The sequence below is a fragment of the Notolepis coatsorum genome, assembly GCF_963971535.1.
Source record: "Notolepis coatsorum genome assembly, chromosome: 15".
NCBI lineage: Eukaryota > Metazoa > Chordata > Actinopteri > Aulopiformes > Paralepididae > Notolepis > Notolepis coatsorum.
The window spans coordinates 74,840,292-74,865,228 of record NC_140179.1 but is presented as its reverse complement, the minus strand read 5'-3'; the positions used below and the strand labels follow the sequence as shown (position 1 = coordinate 74,865,228).

At 48.1% G+C, this 24,937-nt stretch overlaps 1 protein-coding gene across 1 annotated transcript in view; it reads left to right on the top strand.

Moving 5' to 3' along the window:
- LOC311242089 (cadherin-23-like) overlaps positions 1-24,937 on the top strand; it is a gene marked incomplete at both ends in the record, with an annotated part of 145,750 nt that overhangs the window by 64,233 nt on the left and 56,580 nt on the right. Inside the window, 4 exons of the mRNA XM_084331040.1 lie at positions 647-809; positions 5,016-5,188; positions 5,912-6,074; positions 24,247-24,419. Of these exons, the coding sequence (XP_084187166.1) occupies positions 647-809; positions 5,016-5,188; positions 5,912-6,074; positions 24,247-24,419 (672 nt within the window). The remainder of the gene's footprint in view (positions 1-646; positions 810-5,015; positions 5,189-5,911; positions 6,075-24,246; positions 24,420-24,937) is intronic.

The following is a 24,937-nucleotide window of genomic DNA, read 5'->3' as shown; positions in this document are numbered from 1 at the left end:
AAAGGTCCATACTGCGATATATCGTCGTACATCCTCCACATGTTATCGATACTTTTCTCTCTATATATTTTTTTTAAAGAAGATGTTTTCTTTTTCTTTTTTCTTGACAATCCCATTTTACTGCAACAAAAATGATTGGAATGAGGTGAACAGACTGAACACGTTATCTTATTAGATAAAACAGATGATGTATATATTTTGTTTTTATTGCAGATGGTAACAAAGTTCTCCGTTGGGCACATAATTCATAATTAATAATCAAGTTGCGGTCAGTGTGTATTAAAGAACCACTATGCAATTTGTTGTACATTGTTTAATATACAATTGGGCAGTTTGTGATGCACACTAAATAATCTGATACGCTTTCATGTCAATTCTGTGAAAAATACATAATTCCTGCTTTGTGCCTTTTCATGGGTATCTTTTCTTCTTCAGTTACATATATTGTATATATTGTAGATTACATTTCTTGCAATATATTGATTATCGCAGATATTGTGTATCTGAGTGATATTATCATTATGGAGGGCCAGATATCAGTATCGTATTGTGAGTTACTCGTATCATCCCATCCATAATCCATAGTGTACATAGATCTGCTCTTCATTCTAACCCCCCCCCCCTTCTTATTTACATTTACATTTAGACTCATCCAAAGTACACGCTGGTCATCGAGGCTGCAGATCTGGAAGGGGTGGGGCACACAGCTAACTGCACCGCTATCATCAAAGTCATTGACCAGAACGACAATAAACCTGTATTCAGCCAAGACCCCTACCACGGCAACGTGAGCGAGGGCACAGCCATCGGTGAGATAGTTATTTAACCCTTTCACTACCACACTACAAAGGGTTAACCCTTTCACTACCACACTACATATGGTTAACCCTTTCAGTACCACACTACAGATGGTTAACCCTTTCACTACCACACTACAGATGGTTAACCCTTTCACTACCGCACTGCAGCTGGTTAACCCTTTCACTACCACACTACAAAGGGTTAACCCTTTCACTACCACACTACAGATGGTTAACCCTTTCACTACCACACTACATAAGGTTAAGCTTTCACTACCACACTACAGAAGGTTAACCTTTCACTACCACACTACAGATGGTTAACCCTTTCACTACCACACTACAGAAGATTAAACCTTCACTACCACACTACAGAAGGTTAACCTTTCACTACCACACTACATAAGGTTAACCTTTCACTACCACACTACAAAGGGTTAACCCTTTCACTACCACAACACAGATGGTTAACCCTTTTACTACCACACTACAGAAGGTTAACCTTTCACTACCACACTACAAATGGAACGATTTCACTACCACACTACAAAGGGTTAACCCCTTCACTAACACACTACAGTTGGTTAACCCTTTCACTACCACACTACATATGGTTAATCCCTTCACTACCACACTACAAATGGTTAACCCTTTCACTACCACACTACAGAAGGCGGAAACCCCATGACAGCATACCAGGGATGGTCCTAAACAAATTCTCAGTCCACCAATAGTTATAGGATTTGTCAACTAATTGATTAATTTATTTCATCAACACATCTGTCAAAATTCTATTCCCTGCGTCATACAGAAGGACCTGTTTAAATCTACCAGAGATATGCTTATCAAATCTAGTGCTTACCAGAGATATGCTTATCAAATCTAGTGCTTACCAGAGATGTGCTTATCATTTATCAGGAAATAACTTGTTCAGCTTGAAAAGAAAAGCATAAAAATCAACTAATCCACTAGCAACATCTTGACTGAGACCAAACCTAGCGATTACCTATGAGGGAGACAGCCTTACACCATACATCATTTCAATATGTAATACACAACACATCCATATTACAAAAAGTGCTACAGATTTGAGACTTGAGTAACATGGTTATTGGGTATGGTCCGATTTTGGATACCTAGCCCTATTTCCTACTCATTGGTGATATTGCTGAATGGTAGGGTCCTTTCTCCGCACAATCCATGTTGTGATATTGTTGAATGGTAGGGTCCTTTCTCAGCACAATCCATGTTGTGATATTGTTGAATGGCACTTAACATGTTTACACATTTAAACATACTCAAAAGGTGCACTTGCTTATTTCAGGGGTTGTACAGACTGAAGTGTGGCCCCATTACTTTATATTGGTTTTGTGGCTAACTAGCCAGAGCTGCAGGTATCCAGTGTGAAGAACGGCATGGACTGTGCTGAGAAAGGACTACTGATCTACAATATGATCTGTACGTAGGAAATAAGGCTAGGAGTCCAAAATTGTCCAAAATTGTGTGTGTGTGTGTGTGTGTGTGTGTGTGTGTGTGTGTGTGTGTGTGTGTGTGTGTGTGTGTGTGTGTGTGTGTGTGTGTGTGTGTGTGTGTGTGTGTGTGTGTGTGTGTGTGTGTGTGTGTGTGTGTGTGTGTGTGTGTGTGTGTGTGTGTGTGTGTGTGTGTGTGTGTGTGTGTGTGTGTGTGTGTGTGCGCGCGTGCGTGTGTGAGAATCCGCGTAATCTCTTGCAAACTATGGGGCCGATCAGCCTGTGCTTTGGCACAGAACGTTACAGAGGCACAAGGATGAGCATGTGGGAATATGTTTCACATCTGGCGACGGGAAGTATTTTTGGGGAATTCATTTCCAGAATTCTCCATTGACTTTCATTGACTTTTGTGTAGTTGTGGTACATATTTCTACCGCCAGAGGGCAATGGTGCAATGCTGGAGATGGTTGGCCAGAGGGTCAGCACAGAGACATGAGTGTGACTGTTATTTGAAATAACCACCTCAGCAAACAACTTGTGTGCTAAAGGCACATTCAGATTCAGATTCCTTTATTGTCACAGCTTTTAAAATGTACATACATTCTGAAAATGTGAGATGCTTGTTTTCCTTGGCTCCTCAACCGTAGTAGTGTGCAATACAACAAATAGACTTAAAATAATCCTATATACAATATAACTTTACTATGGTACTCTATGCTATGTTGCTATCCCTATACTATCTATACTCCTATAATCTATGCTATACAATCATATGCTAAGCTATATTACTATACAATGTAACGGTGAAGTTAAAGTCAAGTGTGGTAAATTCCCACAGACTTTCTACAATAATTTGAGGTTATTGTAGTACAATACAATGAGATTGATTATCTGGAAGGAGGAGGAAGGGATCATACTTGATAGAATTGTTGATCTCCTCATCTGACTTAGCAGATGAGGAATAAACGTGTACGCCAGACAAACCAGAACTGTAGTTCAACTCAACTGATTTATTTGAGCCAGGGCCAAGAGTGAATAGAAGGTTGCCTTTCACATACAAAAGATTTATCAGAGAACATTAACAGGGCTATCTGTGTACAGAAATTACAATCAGGTTTGCATCTTCAAACCCCAACATGTACATAAAACAGTCACTTGGTAACATAATCTGAACATACATTGACCATGCTGCACACATTCTACATGAGTAAATCTGGTTTCAGATATTAAGGATTTACACTAAACTTTAAACAACAAATGGTGTTTTCCCATGATTTACTCACATAAAAAGCAGCACAGTCTCTCTCGGTGGAAGGAGCGGTGGAGCCCAACAGACCCCCTGGGGTTGTGTCTGGTCTGAGAGCTCCCGAGTTACCATTTAGGGCCCTCCTATATACTATAATTTCTAGCCAATAATAGAATTCAGTTCACTATTACAGTTGATCCAATCAGGCGTCTCCTGTGGGCGATCTCTTGTGGGGGCTGGCAGCCCCCCCCCCTGGGTTGTGGCGACGTGATGGGACAGAGATAGAGGGGGCCCGTCGGTGGCCCACGTCCGTGTGGTCCCCCGCTGAGCACAGAAGGGTTCTGCTGGTGGCCCCCGTCCGTGTGGTCGCGGTGTTGGGTCTTGTCTCACGAGGGGGGGTGTGACATGATGTCCTCTGGTGGGGGGGTGTGAATACGCTTTGACCCTTTGGGCCTTATTACCATACAGTACTAATCTGATCACATTAGGTGTGACCTTTATCTATTTAGCCCTGCAACCACTTCTGCTAACCAGTATACAAGGTTATTTATGAAATTCAACTCAATATTACCACACAAGTTAAACAGTGAAGTTAAAGAGCAGCGGATGATAAATAGACATATCTTGAACGTTTTTTGGAAATAAAAAAGAGATTTTGTGCATGAGGTAGCAGCAGCGTGTGGTGTGCAAGTAATTTAAGGTGCTTTGTTTGCGTGTCCCTGATGGTTCAGAGTCTCTCAGTCAGTAGCCTGTTGGCCCGGTGGAAGTAGCTGTTCAGAGTCTCTCAGTCAGTAGCCTGTTGGCCCGGTGGAAGTAGCTGTTCAGAGTCTCTAAGTCAGTAGCCTGTTGGCCCGGTGGAAGTAGCTGTTCAGAGTCTCTCAGTCAGTAGCCTGTTGGCCCGGTGGAAGTAGCTGTTCAGAGTCTCTCAGTCAGTAGCCTGTTGGCCCGGTGGAAGTAGCTGTTCAGAGTCTCTCAGTCAGTAGCCTGTTGGCCCGGTGGAAGTAGCTGTTTAGAGTCTCTCAGTCAGTAGCCTGTTGGCCCGGTGGAAGTAGCTGTTCAGAGTCTCAGTCAGTAGCCTGTTGGCCCGGTGGAAATAGCTGTTCAGAGTCTCTCAGTCAGTAGCCTGTTGGCCCGGTGGAAGTAGCTGTTCAGAGTTCTTTTGGAGGTGGATCATAAATCTCAATGAAAACCACAAACTGCATGAAAGCACTTGAGACTTACACACATCCTGAAAAGGCCACAAGAGACGACATAAAACGTATGTGTACATGCCATATGTCCTTCATTCATTGGGGGGGAACTATACATGACCCACTATCATGAGGACATAATTTGCTCCAATGATTCCTCATTATTAGTTCCTCCTGCTTGATCGCTATTATTGTGCCTCTTGACGTGTTTCTGATAAAGGTTTAAACATGAGTCCTCCAAACTTGATTTCATTTCAAATATAATTTGCCAGTTCAAAATAATCTATTCCCTTTGCTTCAAACCACCCAGATCATTCCTTCATGAGGGTAACGGCTGTGGATCTAGACGACCCAGAGACGTATAACGGCATCGTTAGCTATCGGATACTGACTCAGGTGCCAGCGCTCCCCCGGCCAGCGATGTTTGATATAAACCCAGTGAGTGGAGTGATCAGTGTGGCAGCAGCCGGACTGGACAGAGAGGTAAAGTAGTTCCTACAGCAATGTCCTCTTCCACGCCTTTATTGTTCACTTTGTCATCCATCCATACAAGGGATGGGACAAAAGGTCCATACTGCGATATATCGTCGTACATCCTCCACATGTTATCGATACTTTTCTCTCTATATATTTTTTTTAAAGAAGATGTTTCTTTTTCTTTTTTCTTGACAATCCCATTTTACTGCAAGAAAAATGATTGGAATGAGGTGAATAGACTGAAAACGTTATCTTATTAGATAAAACAGATGATGTATATATTTTGTTTTTATTGCAGATGGTAACAAAGTTCTCCGTTGGGCACATAATTCATAATTAATAATCAAGTTGCGGTCAGTGTGTATTAAAGAACCACTATGCAATTTGTTGTACATTGTTTAATATACAATTGGGCAGTTTGTGATGCACACTAAATAATCTGATACGCTTTCATGTCAATTCTGTGAAAAATACATAATTCCTGCTTTGTGCCTTTTCATGGGTATCTTTTCTTCTTCAGTTACATATATTGTAGATTACATTTCTTGCAATATATTGATTATCGCAGATATTGTGTATCTGAGTGATATTATCATTATGGAGGGCCAGATATCAGTATCGTATTGTGAGTTACTCGTATCATCCCATCCATAATCCATACTGTACATAGATCTGCTCTTCATTCTAACCCCCCCCCCCCCCCCCCCCCCCCTTCTTATTTACATTTAGACTCATCCAAAGTACACGCTGGTCATCGAGGCTGCAGATCTGGAAGGGGTGGGGCACACAGCTAACTGCACGGCTATCATCAAAGTCATTGACCAGAACGACAATAAACCTGTATTCAGCCAAGACCCCTACGACGGCAACGTGAGCGAGGGCACAGCCATCGGTGAGATAGTTATTTAACCCTTTCACTACCACACTATAAAGGGTTAACCCTTTCACTACCACACTACATATGGTTAACCCTTTCAGTACCACACTACAGATGGTTAACCCTTTCACTACCACACTACAGATGGTTAACCATTTCACTACCGCACTGCAGCTGGTTAACCCTTTCACTACCACACTACAAAGGGTTAACCCTTGCACTACCACACTACAGATGGTTAACCCTTTCACTACCACACTACATAAGGTTAACCTTTCACTACCACACTACAGAAGGTTAACCTTTCACTACCACACTACAGATGGTTAACCCTTTCACTACCACACTACAGAAGATTAAACCTTCACTACCACACTACAGAAGGTTAACCTTTCACTACCACACTACAGAAGGTTAACCTTTCACTACCACACTACAAAGGGTTAACCCTTTCACTACCACAATACAGATGGTTAACCCTTTTACTACCACACTACAGAAGGTTAACCTTTCACTACCACACTACAAATGGAACGATTTCACTACCACACTACAAAGGGTTAACCCCTTCACTAACACACTACAGTTGGTTAACCCTTTCACTACCACACTACATATGGTTAATCCCTTCACTACCACACTACAAATGGTTAACCCTTTCACTACCACACTACAGAAGGCGGAAACCCCATGACAACATACCAGGGATGGTCCTAAACAAATTCTCAGTCCACCAATAGTTATAGGATTTGTCAACTAATTGATTAATTTATTTCATCAACACATCTGTCAAAATTCTATTTCCCTGCGTCATACAGAAGGACCTGTTTAAATCTACCAGAGATATGCTTATCAAATCTAGTGCTTACCAGAGATATGCTTATCAAATCTAGTGCTTACCAGAGATGTGCTTATCATTTATCAGGAAATAACTTGTTCAGCTTGAAAAGAAAAGCATAAAAAAATCAACTAATCCACTAGCAACATCTTGACTGAGACCAAACCTAGCGATTACCTATGAGGGAGACAGCCTTACACCATACATCATTTCAATATGTATTACACAACACATCCATATTACAAAAAGTGCTACAGATTTGAGACTTGAGTAACATGGTTATTGGGTATTGTAACTGAGGGGTACAATTCCCTGACTGTATTAAATTGGTATCATTAAACCACTACTGTCTTATGTACATTACTACTGGCCATACAGTACACAGGTATATGAGATGAACACCTCCACAATGACACGGTTCCACACAAATATTGGTTAGAATAATATTTATTAGCAGCAATGATAGTAGATTACATTACTTTACTTAGAGTTGCGCTTGTAAGGCGAAGAATGTGCGTGAGTAAGTCAAGAGCGTAAGTCCATTATAATATTACGCAGGAGATAATGAATACCACCTGTATCCTAGGAATTATATCTATGGTACACTAGTAGGGCAGCGGGAGATACTAGTAGGGTCCCTCCGGTTGTAGGCCAGCAAGGGGAGAGGATTTGTCGGTAACGAAAGTCTGGGTCAACGAAGAATAAGGAGACTCCAGGTACAGGAGACGGTGCAATAATCTCTTGATCCGCAGACGAATAACAGCTATTCTCCGGCATGCAGCTCTGCATGGAAGAAAGCTTGCCAGCCTCAGGCGTCTTAGAGGCGGGCTCGACGTTGCTCCTCACAGGGTAAATCCAACACAATTGTGGGTGTAGACGATTCTCCGCTCCATCAGCTACAGGACCAAAGCAAATATAATCCAGCCGAAAAGGGCTATGTAGTCGTCGGGTAGGTTATCCAGTGTACATGTCCACACGGTCCTCGTTTAGGGCTCCTCGGATGAAGGCGCCAGGGTAAGCTGCCCAGCCTGGCACACTAGCTGGTACGAGGAAACATTGGTAATGCTGGTCACTGTAGAACGGTAGCCGCACGATACACTATACATAAATAGACTATTACTGAATTAATAGAATAGGTCGAACTCGACGGTACAGCGTTAAACTCTGATACTTCAGCTATCAATTCGCACGCGGTCTCAATGCTCTATTTGGGGCCAAACGGGCCCTACTTCACCGCACGTTGTATCGTGGGTGAGGCTTCACTTGGGTAACTCGAACTCTAGGTTAACTAACTTCTGTATTCACCTGCGCCATATTTATACGTTAGGTGAACAAACTAGTACCAGCCTTATTCCTGTCTCGTATTCTTGCGCAGAGCCGTTCATGTCCAGGCATGTCTTTGGCGGTGACTTTGAACTAGACCTTGGGGGTATGGCAGTGGCGCCTAAGGGACCGCTGTCCAATAGGAGAACGAAATATTATGGTCTGTACTAGGTAAAAGGGATATTCCGTGTATATGTACAAAGAATACACAAGGGATATCAGACGATATACAAATATTATGCAATATATATCAATTAGTAAATATATATATTCGGTTTAATCTGATCCTTCGTAACAGCCGCCTCCTAATTAGTCCCACCTAATTAGATAAGCAGAGACAGATTAACCGCACTGTCCACTACTCAATGTCCGTTGTGAGGGTAGGGCAGTTCACAAAGTCAGGGGGTCATGGTCGTCATCAAAAGTGTCGGGGAGCCTTGGCAACTCTATCAGCCTCGCCACGGGTCTGGTATATGTCCGCCCTTGGACGAGCACTTCTGCCGCTCTGACCTTTCCGTCGGCACCAGTGATCACTTTGCTTATGCGGCCGGCCGGCCACATAGCTCGGGGTAGTGACTGGTCGATAATCATGACGACTGTTCCTTCTGTCAAATTGTCTCTTTCTTTCACCCATTTCTGGCGGGTCTGTAGAGACGGTAGATAGTGGAGGAGGAAACTGTTCCAAAACTTGTCAGCCAATACTTGACTGTACCTCCACATTCTTCGGCCGTTCGCTTCTTCAGGCCTGTACACTGTCTGTGGTAGCGCGGGGTCCAGCCGCCCCATCAAGAGAGTGTTGGGGGTGACTGGGTCGACATCTGCTACATCACTTGAGACGTAACCGAGGGGCTTTGAGTTCAATACTCCCTCGATCTCCGTGAGGACTGTCGTGAGGACTTCTTCCGCCACGGTCTGGGCCCCAAGCACGGCGTACAGGGCTGTCTTTATTGAACGTACTTCTCGTTCCCAAGTTCCACCGAAGTGAGGTGCATTCGGGGGATTAAACTGGAAATCAATCTGAGAGGGAGCGAGGTGGGTCTTAAGTTCTGGGCCCATAGCTTGGAAGCTCTCTCTCAGCTCTCTTTCTCCGCCTTTGAAGTTTGTCCCGTGATCAGACAATAATATAGATGGTTTTCCTTTCCGCGATGTGAATCTCCGGAAGGCCATAAGGAATGAGTCCGTACTCATGGTTGGAAGGAGTTCTATGTGTATCGCTCGGGTGGTCATGCATTTGAATACAATACCCCACCGCTTCTCTGTCCCTCTTCCTTTCTTTACATACAGCGGGCCGAAACAGTCCATACCGGTGGAGTGAAAAGGCTTGTCGCCGAGTCGGAGGCGACAGGGGGGTAGGTCAGCCATCTGGGGTATACTGGGCTGTGCCCGCCATTTACGACAGTCTAGACAGGTCCGCTGGAAGCGTCGTACTGCTTCTCTTCCTTGCAGTATCCAATAACGACGTCTGATCTCCGCGAAGACTCTCTGCCCCGGCGTGGTGCACGTCCTCGTCGTATTTCTTTATGATGAGCTCTGTGACCTTGTGTCGGCTGTTTAAGACTATCGGGTACTTGACGTCATCCGGTAAGTCTGGGGCTCTCCTCAGACGACCACCCACTCTGATGAGATTATGGGCGTCGCTCTCAGGGGCTAAGTGGAGCAGTCTGCTGTCTGACGGGACTGGCTTTGATCCCTGCAGACAGTCTAGCTCGTCGGGGAACGAGTCTCTCTGGGCTCGCTGTAGCAGAAGGAGTTCTTCTTCGTAGTTAGCTGCAGTAATGTCAGTAGTGGGCTGAACCTCTGGGTGGTGCCACAGGAATGTCTTTAGCTGCGCACTCTCAAGGGTGAGGCAGTCGTCTATGTTGGGATCTGTGGGGACGAGTGTGTGTGTCAACCCACAGAACATAGATTTCTTCTTCTCTGCCTCCTCTTCACTCGCCTCCCGTGGGGTGGGTGTAGGCCACTCTTCTTCCGGGAGCTTGAGGAACTCGGGCCCGTCACTATATAGATTGTGACGGGTGAGGTCATCCAGGGACATTCCCCGTGTGATGACGTCAGCTGGGTTCTGTTTTGTGTCCACATACCTCCAGCATGCTGCTTCTGTTAAATCTTGGATCTCTGTGATTCTGACTCCCACGAAGACCTTGTATCTACACGAATCGGACTGGATCCATGTGAGTACGGTCATGGAGTCTGACCACAGGATTGTTCTTTGCACCGGGATGGTGAGTTCACGTTGGATTAACGTGGCGAGTTGCGCTCCTGCTAGGGCTGCGCAGAGCTCTAGACGCGGGATAGATTGTTGCTTGCGGGGGGCTATTCTTGAGCGAGCCAGGATGAAGGCAGTATGTATTTCTCCTCCCTCCTCTCGGGCCCGCAAGTAGGCCACCGAACCGTAGGCTACTTCGGAGGCGTCGCTGAAGACGTGCAGGTCCATCTGGCACGTCTCCGGCCTCACTGTGGGTGGGAAGTAGCTGCGGCGTATGTTGACACCTGGGAGCGAGCTGAGTTCTGTCTCCCACTCTCTCCATGTGGAGGCAAGGTGTTCGGGTATGGGGTCGTCCCAGCCCTGGTCCTTGTCCCATAACGCTCTTACAATCATCTTTGCCCTGGTGGTGTAAGGTAGAATACATCCCAACGGGTCATATTGTCTGGCGAGTGTTCTGTATACACTCCGTCTTGTGGTCGGTAGTGAAGTCGACCTTCCCTGCTCCTTGGTCAGGGGTGTGTGTTTATAATGGAGCGAGTCTGTTTTGAAGCGCCAGACTAGTCCTAATGTCATTTCTTGGGCTTCTCCTGGGATGGTCGCCATCCAGGTCTCGCTGCTTGCTGCCTTGTCCTCTGGGGAGAGGCTGCGCAATACTTGAGGGTCGCTGCTGGCCCACTGCCGGAGATCAAAGCCGCCTTTGATCAGGGAGGCGCGGAGCTTGAGTAGGAGGGCCTCGGCTTCTTCTGGCGTCGAGACGCTTTGCAGACAGTTGTCCACGTAGAAACTATTTCCTACACTTTGTCTGACCTCTTCATCAGCTGCTGGGTCTTCTCCGACGTGTTTTTGCAGTGCGAACGTAGCACAGCATGGACTGCATGTGGTTCCGAATGGGAGGACTTCCCATTGATAGATGGATGGTTGCTCATCCCCGATCCTCTCTCTCCATAAGAACCGCAGCAGGGGCTTGTCCTCTTCCACTAGTCGCACCTGCAGGAACATCCCTTTGATGTCGCCGCTGATGGCCACCTTGTCTTGGCGGAAATGTAGCAACACGCCTAGTAGAGAGGGGCCGAGTGTTGGGCCGGGCAAGAGCTCTTTATTCAGATTTTGTGATCCGATCTGGTAGCTGCAGTTAAACACAATACGATCCTTGCCGTTGTGGTGGACTTTGTGGTGCGGCACGTACCATGATTCGGTCGTCTGATCGGCCTCTTTAATGTCAATTTTCTTTATGTGTCCCGCTGTGATTAGCTTGTCAATCTCAGCGCGGTACACAGTAGCTTGAGCGGGGTCTCTGGCTAGGCGCCGCTCTGTGTTCGATAGATACCGCTCCGTCGCTTCTTTTGGGGCGTGGAAGGTAGGCATACCCTCTCGCCTCAGGAGTGGAGTTGCGTATCTCATCACTCTGTTGACTTTGACTCTCTTTGTCCCCCGCTCGAGGAGGGCTATGGCATAAATGTCTTCCTTGGAACGAATGTGTTTCTTTTCGTTCTTAAAGGGCATTGTCTCTAGTGTCCATAGCCTCTCGACGTGCTGTAGCAGGGTGGTGTCTTCTTCTGTCACTCTGGAGTGGAGGCAGCGAGTGGCTGCTGTTCGGTTAGGAGACCTAGAGAGGGGGCCTTGTAGTGTCCATCCTAGGCGGGTCTCGACTGCTGCTGGACAGCCTCTGGGCCCAGTGTGGACCCGGTCCATCGGGACGATGAGGTGTGCATGGTCGGATCCTATCAGCAGGGTCGGGGTGGCACCGTCTATGAGCGGTATAGGTAGTTGACGCAGGTGCACATATTTATCCATCAGCTTGGCGATGGGGTAGGTGTACTGCGACAGGCCTATGTCTTGGCTGGTGAAAGCGTTAGTGATCCTATACCGTCTCTCTGGCTGCCCGCTTGCTGCGATAGTGAAGGAGACGTTCTCGCCCTTGATCGTCTTCAGGTCTCTTCTTATTGTCCGAATCGTCATCGTTTCTTCGCTCCCCCGCAGCCCCAGCTGGGCCGCAGCGGACGCGAGGAGAAGGGTCTTCTCTGACCCGTCGTCAAGGACGGCGTAAGTGTCCATGACCTTGTCTTCGTAACTCAATGTTACGCAAACCACCTTCAAGAGCACCCGGGCGCCCCCGCTGCTGGCGGGGTCAATGTACATAACACTTGCCTTTGTGCTGCTTGAGGGTGCAGGCTTTCTTCTGTTACTGTCATGTAGGGCGTCCAAGTGGGCTCTGTCACACCGACTACACCTCTTCTTTAAGCGGCACTCGGCTGCCATGTGATTGCGCGCACAACGGTAACAGCGTCGGTTGGACTTTATCCATTGACTCACCTCGTCGGCGGTCATCTTCTTGAACGTGTCACAGTGTGACAGCCAGTGTTCCTTTTCGCAGTACGGGCATACAATCTTCCACTTCTCTTTCATCGAGGGGGTACTGTGGTTCTTGTTGCTCGGTACTGATTCGGCTTGGTGCATGACGGTCACCAGCCTGCCGCCATCGTTTGCTCTCCTAGGTCCCTCTCTGGAGCTTGGCGTGCTCCGCACGAACGTATCCAATCCAATGGGGGTAGACGGTCAATATTCCTTATCTCTTGTATTACGTAGTCCCATATGCGTCCATAACGTTGGTCGAGGGCTGCTAGAGCCGCGGTGTATGGGGTAGTAGAGGTGGAATATGCCAGCGCTATATTGTGCGCTCTGGGCACCTTCAGGTGCTTGAGTAGGATAGCATACTTGTACGGTTCATCTGTTACATCGGACATCATTGTCTCTAAGCACATTCGTAGCTCTGTGTACTGTGCTCTGTTCTCGTGTGTGAAGTCCGGGAACGTCGGTGTGCCAAGGTACGATGCCATGGATGGCTGGCACATCGGTGAGCGTTGGAGGAGAGGCCTCCTAGGCGAGTCTCCTCTTACTTGTCGTGGTGGGCTGGTACCTGTCGGGTACCAAGGCCCGTGTACCCAGGTGCTGTTCCTCGGGGCTGGTTGTGCGTCAAGCTCACCCGTGAATTGAGTCGGGGGTCTGTAGTGCAGAGCCGCGGGGGTAAAGTCTGGGCTTTACTGGACCTCCTGGTCCTGTGGAGTACGATGATGCTGTTGGGCTTGACTCTCCTCCTCTCCCTCTTCTTCTTCCTCTGCCAGGTCATCTAGATCCTGTAGTCGTCTATTTAGTCTCTCCGCGGCATAGGCCGGTTCTTCCCTGTTGCTGGGTCTCGCTTGGACCGGTCGGGGAAGGGGTTCGGAGAGGGGTATAGGCTCTCTCTGTTGGCCGGGCTCAGGGTCGCTTGATCGGGTAGGGGAGGGTGCCCTAGACCCTTGTCTTGACGAGGCCCTGGAGCCCCGTGCGGAGGGAGGGGGGGTTACCCTGGCAATCAGTTGCTCCATTATCTGCGCTTGTAATCGGTCGCGCTCGGCTTCGCGCTTGGTGTGAGCGAGGTCGCGCTCTGCTTCGCGTTGGGCACCGGCGGCGGCGCCCTGGGCTTCGGCGCGGTCTCTTTCCATATTCTCTTCCGTCTGGAGGCGTCTAGTCTCTAGGCGTATGCGGTCTTCGTCACTCCGTTGCTGCGCCTGGAAGCGCTCTCGCTCGGTCGCAGAGTGTTCGCGTTCACTAAGGGCTTGCGCTTGGAGTTTCGCGTGGAAGCGTTCTTGTTCCATGGAAGAATGTTCGCGCTCGCTAAGCGTCTGTGCTTGGAGTCGATCGCGTTCGGTTGAGGCTGCCAGGGTGGCGATAAAGGCCTGCGCCAGCATCTTGTCCGCCTCGCTGGGGGAAGACACTGGTAGAGGTGATCGGCTTCTGGTAGTACTCGTTGGAGATCCGTTCTCCTGTCGCGTACCGAGGAGGTCTATCTCCTGGGTGCGCGTATCTTCTTGTGGTGGGTCGGGTTCCGTCCCTGGAGGGCTTTCTTTATCCTGGAGCTCTCCGGGGACTACCTCGTCGACGTTGGCGGGGGGTAAAGTCATGTCAGGTCCCTCCTGGTCCCCCCCGTGAGCTTGGTCAGTTACGTTAGAACCCACTAGGGTCTCTACTGGCGGGGTCGCCTGGTCGGTAGGGTTTGACATACTTTTACTATCCGCTTTTTCCGCGTTTAACGTCTGTAGAAAGCTAGGTAGTATACTGGCAGCGTAGTCCTCTAGGTACTGAGGTGGCTGCCGTCTACGCTGCGGGCGATCTATTTTAGGAGAACCGTTTGTGGAGTGTGGAGTTCTTTCTCGGCACAATCCATGTTGTGATATTGTTGAATGGCACTTAACATGTTTACACATTTAAACATACTCAAAAGGTGCGCTTGCTTATTTCAGGGGTTGTACAGACGGAAGTGTGGCCCCATTACTTTATATTGGTTTTGTGGCTAACTAGCCAGAGCTGCAGGTATCCAGTGTGAAGAACAGCATGGACTGTGCTGAGAAAGGACTCTACTGATCTACAATATGATCTGTACGTAGGAAATAAGGCTAGGAGTCCAAAATTGTGTGTGTGTGTGTGTGTGTGTGTGTGTGTGTGTGTGTGTGTGTGTGTGTGTGTGTGTGTGTGTGTGTGTGTGTGTGTGTGTGTGTGTGTGTGTGTGTGTGTGTGTGTGTGTGTGTGTGTGTGTGAGTGTGTGTGTGTGTGTGTGTGTGTGTGTGTGTGTGTGTGTGTGTGTGTGTGTGTGTGTGTGTGTGTGTGTGTGTGTGTGTGTGTGTGAGAATCCGCGTAATCTCTTGCAAACTATGGGGCCGATCAGCCTGTGCGTTGGCACAGAACGTTACAGAGGCACAAGGATGGGCATGTGGGAATATGTTTCACATCTGGCGACGGGAAGTATTTTTGGGGAATTCATTTCCAGAATTCTCCATTGACTTTCATTGACTTTTGTGTAGTTGTGGTACATATTTCTACAGCCAGAGGGCAATGGTGCAATGCTGGAGATGGTTGGCCAGAGGGTCAGCACAGAGACATGAGTGTGAGTGTTATTTGAAATAACCACCTCAGCAAACAACTTGTGTGCTAAAGGCACATTCAGATTCAGATTCCTTTATTGTCACAGCTTTTAAAATGTACATACATTCTGAAAATGTGAGATGCTTGTTTTCCTTGGCTCCTCAACCGTAGTAGTGTGCAATACAACAAATAGACTTAAAATAATCCTATACTATACAATATTGTAACTGAGGGGTTACAAAACCCTGACTGCATTAAAGATTGTGATAGATTAAACCACTGCTAGTTATGTACTTCAATTACTGGCCAGACAGTACATCGAATATAGATGGTGAACACTCACAAGAACACGGCATTGACAAAGAAATAGTATTTGAGGGTATTTTATTATTATGCAACATTAGGTTACAGAAGGAGAATTAGGGTCGCGCTTGTATGGCGAAGAATATGCGTAAAGTCAGTCAATAGCATGAGTCACTAGGAATAGCAGGAATCCTACGATGGGTCTAAGCTGACACCACCTGTCGTATAATAGCAACTATAGAAGGCAACGCTGGTACCGCCTGGAGACACTGGGTTCCCTCCGGGGTTGGAAGGCTTAGAGGGTAGAGGAATGTTCGGATACTCAGTCTGATTCAATGAAGAATAAAGAGACTCCACGTACAGGAGTCGGTCCTTGTAAATCCAACGATCAGCAGCAAAGCAATAATTGTAATCCAAATGCTCGATAGCACTGATGACAGCCAGCCAGCCTCTCCACGAGGCCAGCCCGAGTTGTAATCCTCACGAGGTTGAATCCCAACGATAGTGGAAATCAACGCGGCTCTTCTCCGGGTAACACGTTCCAAATCAATATAATCCAACCAGTAATGGTTCTGCAATCGCCGACGCTGGTTCTCCTGTGCACATGTCCAATGCTACACACGAACGAACTGTGGTTGCACGATATACAATAAATGAACGACTATTTACTTCACATTAGATTAGGTCGAACTTGACGTTACTGCATTAAACTCTGACACTTTACTATTCCCTTCGCACGTGGTTCTCCACGCTCTGTTAGACGCACTGCTGCTCACTTCACTGTTACCGAACTTGTCACACTTTAGACGAACTTGTCACACTGCTTGCTTAGACGAACTGCTTCTATGCGCACCTGCGCCGATATATATACTTAAGTGGCTTTCTAGTTCCAAACCTAACCACTTGCCCGGAATCAATACACTGCCAAGGGCATGTCCCGACTTGCCCCAAACTCGCCCATTGCACCTGTCTGAGTGCGAGACTGCCTGGCGCCGCCGTCAGGGGGCATTATCCTTAAGGAAAGTGAATATTACTATGATTTACATGCAGGCTTAAAGGGATATAACGTGTATATATAAATAATATACAATGTCTATAAAACAATAAAGGTAGATTCTCAGTTTTAATCTGGCCCTTCACAACAGCCGCCTCCTAATTAGTCTGCACCTAATTAGTTAAGGGAGACAGATTAATAGTCCAGTCAACTGCTCAATGTCTGTTGTGAGGAGTAGGGCAATCTACAAAGTCAGTGGGTCATGGTCGTCATCAGGGGAGTCAGGGATCTCCGGCAACTCTATCAGCCTCGCCACAGGTCGGGTGTAAGTCCGCCCTTGGACAATAACTTCTGCCGCTCTGACCTTCCCGTCGGCACCAGTGATCACTTTGCTTACGCGGCCGGCCGGCCACATAGCTCGGGGTAGTGACTGGTCTATGATCATAACGACTGTGTCCACTTTCAGGTTGTCCCTGTCCTTGACCCGCTTCTGACGGGCTGGAAGGGATGGTAGGTAGCTTAGTAGGAAGCGGGCCAGAGACTGGTCGATCTGTGCTTGGCTGTGTCTCCACATCCTCCGTCTGTTCCTCTTGTTCGGTCTGTACCCCGTCTGAGGAGGGGCCGGTTCCGGCCGCCCCATCGAGAGGTAGTTTGGGTTGCTGGGTTCGAAGTCAGCTACGTCCCTTGGAGCGCAGCTGAGGGGGGTGGAATTCGGAACTCCCTTTTCTTGAGCCCACGGTTCTCTCACAGGCTTCCCGTCTAATGTCATTAGCCTCTCAACGGGCGGTACGAGAGTGGCCTGTGTCGCTCACCTTTGTGTGCAGGCAGCGTGTAGGCGTGAGTTGGCTGGCAAGTCCGTAGAGGGGGCCCTGGAGCGTCCACCCCAGTCGGGTCTTGACCGCGACTGGGCATCCTTTGGGTCCGATGTGGGCCGCCTCGATTGGGACAATGAGGTCCGCGTGGTCGGAGCCTATGAGCAGGGTCGGTGTGGCGCCGTCGATGAGCGGTATAGGTAGTCTGCGTAGGTGCGCGTACTTCGCCATCAGCTGTGGGATGGGGTAGTTGTAGCTTGACAGACCTATGTCATGGCCTGTAAATGCCTTGGTGATGCTGTACCGCTTCTCGGGCTGCCCGACCGCTGCTATTGTGAATGAGACGTTCTTGCCCTTTATGGTTTTCAGGTCTCGCTGAATAGTACGGATTGTCATTGTTTCTTTGGTACCCCGCAGGCCCAACTGGGCTGCGGCGGAAGCGAGGAGGAGAGTCTTTTCAGACCCATCATCTAGGACGGCGTAAGTGTCCAGGACCTTGTCCTCGTAGCTCAGGAGCACTCTGACCACTTTGATGAGCACTCGGGGGCTCCCGCTATGCTTGGGGTCTATGTGGAGCACTCCTGTTGGTCGGTTGCCTCGTCGGGCTATTCTTCGCATGTTATCCTCGCACAGGAATCGGCGGTGACCGGCTACGGGGGGGTCAGACGCAATCCACTGCTCCATTTCGGCGATGGTCAGTTTCGGGAACACGTCGCACTGTGCCAGCCAGTGTCCTCTGCGGCAGTACGTACAGGCGATCTTCCATACCTCTTTGGCCGGGGGATTGTGACCTGTCTGTGGTGACACCGAATCGAGATGGTACGAGTAGCACCGTGACTCCCAGTGTCTGCTGCAACAGTCAGGACACCAGGGGGGGGGGTTCAGGACTGGTCTGTGGTGACACCGCCTCGGCATGGTACATCACCGTGACGGGCCCACTTTGGTTTCCTGGCGGGCGCTTGTTGGTCTCATGCAGGACGTCTAGATGGGCGCCGTCACACTTGCCGCATCTTTTCTTCAGGCGGCACTCATCAGCTGCCATGTGGCCGCGCGCGCAGCGGAAGCAGCAGTGTTTGTCCTTAAGCCACTGGCCTATTTCGGCTGTGGTTAAGTCTTTGAAGGCGTCGCACTGTGACAGCTGGTGTTCACTGTCACAGTACTGACAGACAGCCTTCCACTTCTCCTTGGCGTGGGGGTTATGGCTCGTGTGCCGTGACACAACCTCGGCCTGGTGCATCACGGTCACGGACCGGCGGTTGTCGTTGAACCTTCTCGATCCATCTTTATGGTCAGAGCCACCCCACACGAATGTGTCCAGTCGTAGACTGCTGACCTCCCTGGCGAGGAAATCAGCTAGGTCTAGGAGGGATGGTTCTGGGCCATTGGGGTCACGGTGGTCTTTCTGCCGCCGAAAACGTTCTTGACGGGCTGGAGGGAGCTTCTCCAGTATTCGCTCCACGTTAGAATTTGCATACAGTTCATATCTCCCCTTCTCCTTTTGGGACCCCAGCATCCCCACGAGGGATTGTACCTTGATAGAGAGGTCATCCAGTGCTCTATTGTCTTTGGCTGGGGGGAGGCGGTCGATATCTCGTATTTCTTGGATCACGTAATCCCATATGCGTCCATAGCGCGCGTCGAGGGCCACCAGAGCCGCTGAGTATGGGGTGCTTGAGTTCGAATATGCCAGCGCTATGTTATGCGCTCTGGGCACCTTGAGATGCTTGAGGAGGATGGCATATTTGTACGACTCGTCGTGGACATCGGACATTATAGTCTCTAAACACATGCGTAATTCCGTGTACTGTGCTCTGTCCTCACGCGTAAAGTCTGGGAACGTCGGTGTTCCAAGGTAAGATGCCATAGATGGCTGGGACACCGATGAGCGTAGGGGGAGAGGCCTCCTGGGCGAGTCTCCCCGTACGGGTGGTCGTGGGTTAGTGCTGGGTGGGTACAAGAGGCCGGGCCCCCAGGTGCTGCTCCTCGTTGCTGACTGTGTATTAAACTCAACCCTGGATTGGGTCGGGGGTTTGTAGCGCAGTGACTCAGGGCTGAGGTCGGGGCTGTACTGGGCCTGCTGGTCCAAAGTAGGTTCGTGCTGGTGGGCTTGATATCCCTCCTCTTCCTCCGCTAGATCCTGGAGTCTTCTAGTTAGTTTCTCTGCGACGTAGGCGGGATCTTCCCGTTGGCTGGGTCCCGTATAGACCGGTCGGGGAGGGGGCTCGGCGACGTAGGCAGGTTCTTCCTGCTGGCTGGGTCCCGTGTAGACTGGTTGCGGAGGGGGCTCGGCGACGTAGGCAGGTTCTTCCTGCTGGCTGGGTCCCGTGTAGACTGGTTGCGGAGGGGGCTCGGCGACGTAGGCAGGTTCTTCCTGCTGGCTGGGTCCCGTGTAGATTTGTCGGGGAGGGGAAGGTGCCCTCGACCCGTGTCGTGATGATCTCCGGGAGCTCCGGGTGGAGGAGTGAGGGGTCACCCTCTGGAGTAGTTGCTCCACCATCTGCGCCTGCAGCCGGTCTCTTTCCATCTCGCGCTGTGCATTGGCGGTGTCGCGCTGTGCATCGCGTTGCGCGTGGGTGGCGTCGCGCTGAATGTTTTCTTCAGCCTGGAGGCGCCTCTCTTCCAGTCTGATGGTCTCGCGCTCGTTCTGTTGTTGTGCTTGGAGACGTTCCTTTCTAGTGCAGAATGTTCGCGCTCACTCTGTTGCGCTTGGCGGCGCTCTCGTTCCGCTGCAGAGTGTTCGCGCTCACTAAGTGCTTGCGCCTGGAGGCGCTCTCGTTCTGCTGCAGAGTGTTCGCGCTCACTAAGGGCTTGTGCCTGGAGTTGGTCGCGCTCACCTTGGAGTCGGTCTCTTTCGGTTGAAGCTGTCAGCGTGGCGATCAAGGCTTGCGCCAGTCTCTGGTCAGCCTCGCTGGGGGATGACACTGGTGGAGGTGATCGGGTGCGGACAGGGCTTGGTGGAGAACTGTTCTCCTGGCGCGCTCCGAGGTCTATCTCTTGAGCGCGGTACTCTTCTCGTGGTTGCGCGCCGAGGGCTGTCTCGGGTACGCGTTCTTGGGTTGGTTGTGCACCGGGGTCTATCCCTGGAGCGCTTTCTTTATCCTGGAGCGCTCCGGGGTCTATCCCGGTGACGCTGTCTGGAGGTATAGTCACGTCATGTCCCGCTTGGTCCCCCCTGTGAGCTAAGTCAATAGGAGTGGGCATGCTTAAACTATCCGTTTTATCCGTTTAGATAAGCTAGGGGGTAAAACGAAAGCGAAGTCCTCTAGATATGGAGGTGGCTGACGTTTGCGCTGCGGGCGTTCTAGCTTGGGGGAGCCGTTTGGAGAGTGTCCACCGCTGGCCATGTCAATATTAATATTATATTAAATATCACTGATACCCTCCGGCTCGAAGGACCAATTGTAACTGAGGGGTTACAAAACCCTGACTGTATTAAAGATTGTGATAGATTAAACCACTGCTAGTTATATACTTTAATTACTGGCCAGACAGTACATCGAATATAGATGGTGAACACTCACAAGAACACGGCATTGACAAAGAAATAGTATTTGAGGGTATTTTATTATTATGCAACATTAGGTTACAGAAGGAGAATTAGGTTCGCGCTTGTATGGCGAAGAATATGCGTAAAGTCAGTCAATAGCATGAGTCACTAGGAATAGCAGGAATCCTACGATGGGTCTAAGCTGACACCACCTGTCGTATAATAGCAACTATAGAAGGCAACGCTGGTACCGCCTGGAGACACTGGGTTCCCTCCGGGGTTGGAAGGCTTAGAGGGTAGAGGAATGTTCGGATACTCAGTCTGATTCAATGAAGAATAAAGAGACTCCACGTACAGGAGTCGGTCCTTGTAAATCCAACGATCAGCAGCAAAGCAATAATTGTAATCCAAATGCTCGATAGCACTGATGACAGCCAGCCAGCCTCTGTCCACGAGGCCAGCCCGAGTTGTAATCCTCATCATCATCATTAGGTGGCTTCTTCGTTCCGAAGGTTGCCTATCACTCTCCAACCCATTCTGTCCCCACTTCTTCTCTCCAACTCCGTGACTCCGCCTCTCACTCCACTCCAATCACAGACATCGTCTACCCAGCCTCTTCTTGGTCTTCCACTTCCTCTCTTTCCATCCACCTTCCCCATCACCACCTTCTTGAACATCTCCCCGCTGGATCCTCTCAGAACATGCCCGCACAACTCCATCTTTCTCTTTTTCAACCTCTCCAGCAGCTGTCCTCCTTGCATATCCGCTCTTCTCAGTACCTCCTCATTCTTGATCTTATCCTTCCATGTTATCTTCAGCATCTTCCTCAGTGTCCACATTTCAAAAGAGTCTATCATCCTCTTTGCCTCTTCATTCAGCGTCCATGCTTCTGCTCCGTATGACATAACATACGTTTCCAAAATCCTGGTCTTCGTTTTCCAACTTATGTTTCTTCTCAATAATTCTTTATGGTTCCAGAATGCGCCCTTTGCAATTCCGGTTCTTCTCTTAATGTCCATGTTAGCTCTTCCACCTTCACTGATCCAGCTTCCAAGGTACATGTACTCCTTCACTTGTTCAAGTTTTTCTCCATCCACCTGTATTTTACAAACAGTTCCTGGTGTTTTTTCAATGATCATTACTTTAGTTTTCTTTGTGTTTAGTGACATTCCATGGTTTTTGCATTCGACATTCAGCTTATTCATCATGTCCTGTAGATCTTCTTGACAGTTACAGACTATAGCAGTGTCATCCGCGTATCTTATATTGGTGATGTTCTCTTCGCCAAGTTTTACTCCTTTCCCTCCTCTCAGACCTTTTTTCATCAGTGATTCACTGTACATATTAAAGAGTACAGGGGACAAGATGCATCCTTGTCTTACACCCTTCTCCACCGGGAAGTCTCTTGATTTCTCCTTTCCTATTCTAACATTAGCCTTCTGCCTCCAGTATAAGTTGGCAATTATTCTTCGGTCAGAAACTGGTATTTTGAATTCTTCCATTGTTCTCATCAATGTTGTATGTTCAACTCTGTCGAAGGCCTTCGTGAAATCGATGAAGCAAATATACAGCTTCTTCTGTTGGTCTATCGATTTTTCACCAATGATTCTGAGTTGGCAGATTGCATCTCTTGTTCCTTTTCCTTTGCGAAAACCCATTTGGCTATCCGAGAGCTGATGTTCAATTATGGGTTCTATTCTGTTCTTGATGATTTTCAGGAGTACTTTTGATGCATGAGATATCAAACTGACGAGGTTGAATCCCAACGATAGTGGAAATCAACGCGGCTCTTCTCCGGGTAACACGTTCCAAATCAATATAATCCAACCAGTAATGGTTCTGCAATCGCCGACGCTGGTTCTCCTGTGCACATGTCCAATGCTACACACGAACTAACTGTGGTTGCACGATATACAATAAATGAACGACTATTTACTTCACATTAGATTAGGTCGAACTTGACGTTACTGCATTAAACTCTGACACTTTACTATTCCCTTCGCACGTGGTTCTCCACGCTCTGTTAGACGCACTGCTGCTCACTTCACTGTTACCGAACTTGTCACACTGCTGCTTTAGACGAACTTGTCACACTGCTTGCTTAGACGAACTGCTTCTATGCGCACCTGCGCCGATATATATACTTAAGTGGCTTTCTAGTTCTAAACCTAACCACTTGCCCGGAATCAATACACTGCCAAGGGCATGTCCCGACTTGCCCCAAACTCGCCCATTGCACCTGTCTGAGTGCGAGACTGCCTGGCGCCGCCGTCAGGGGGCATTATCCTTAAGGAAAGTGAATATTACTATGATTTACACGCAGGCTTAAAGGGATATAACGTGTATATATAAATAATATACAATGTCTATCAAACAATAAAGGTAGATTCTCAGTTTTAATCTGGCCCTTCACAACAAATATAATTTTACTATGGTACCCTATGCTATGTTGCTATCCCTATACTATCTATACTCCTATAATCTATGCTATACAATCCTATGCTAAGCTATATTACTATACAATGTAACGGTGAAGTTAAAGTCAAGTTAAACAGTGAAGTTAAAGAGCAGCGGATGATAAATAGATATATCTTGAATGTTTTTTGGAAATAAAAAGGAGATTTTGTGCATGAGGTAGCAGCAGCGTGTGGTGTGCAAGTAATTTAAGGTGCTTTGTGTGCGTGTCCCTGATGGTTCAGAGTCTCTCAGTCAGTAGCCTGTTGGCCCGGTGGAAGTAGCTGTTCAGAGTCTCAGTCAGTAGCCTGTTGGCCCGGTGGAAGTAGCTGTTCAGAGTCTCTCAGTCAGTAGCCTGTTGGCCCGGTGGAAGTAGCTGTTCAGAGTCTCTCAGTCAGTAGTCTGTTGGCCCGGTGGAAGTAGCTGTTCAGAGTCTCTCAGTCAGTAGCCTGTTGGCCCGGTGGAAGTAGCTGTTCAGAGTCTCTCAGTCAGTAGCCTGTTGGCCCGGTGGAAGTAGCTGTTCAGAGTTCTTTTGGAGGTGGATCATAAATCAATGAAAACCACAAACTGCATGAAAGCACTTGAGACTTACACACATCCTGAAAAGGCCACAAGAGACGACATAAAACGTATGTGTACATGCCATATGTCCTTCATTCATTGGGGGGGAACTATACATGACCCACTATCATGAGGACATAATGTGCTCCAATGATTCCTCATTATTAGTTCCTCCTGCTTGATCGCTATTATTGTGCCTCTTGACGTGTTTCTGATAAAGGTTTAAACTTGAGTCCTCCAAACTTGATTTCATTTCAAATATAATTTGCCAGTTCAAAATAATCTATTCCCTTTGCTTCAAACCACCCAGATCATTCCTTCATGAGGGTAACGGCTGTGGATCTAGACGACCCAGAGACGTATAACGGCATCGTTAGGTATCGGATACTGACTCAGGTGCCAGCGCTCCCCCGGCCAGCGATGTTTGATATAAACCCAGTGAGTGGAGTGATCAGTGTGGCAGCAGCCGGACTGGACAGAGAGGTAAAGTAGTTCCTACAGCAATGTCCTCTTCCACGCCTCTATTGTTCACTTTGTCATCCATCCATAGAAGGGGTGGGACAAAAGGTCCATACTGCGATATATCGCCGTACATCCTCCACATGTTATGGATACTTTTCTCTATATATTTTTTTTAAAGAAGATGTTTTCTTTTTCTTTTTTTCTTGACAATTCCATTTTATTGCAACAAAAATTATTGGAATGAGGTGAACAGACTGAAAACGTTATCTTATTAGATAAAACAGATGATGTATATATTTTGTTTTTATTGCAGATGGTAACAATGTTCTCCGTTGGGCACATAATTCATAATTAATAATCAAGTTGCGGTCAGTGTGTATTAAGGAGCCACTATGCAATTTGTTGTACATTGTTTAATATACAATTGGGCAGTTTGTGATGCACACTAAATAATCTGATACGCTTTCATGTCAATTCTGTGAAAAATACATAATTCCTGCTTTGTGCCTTTTCATGGGTATCTTTTCTTCTTCAGTTAC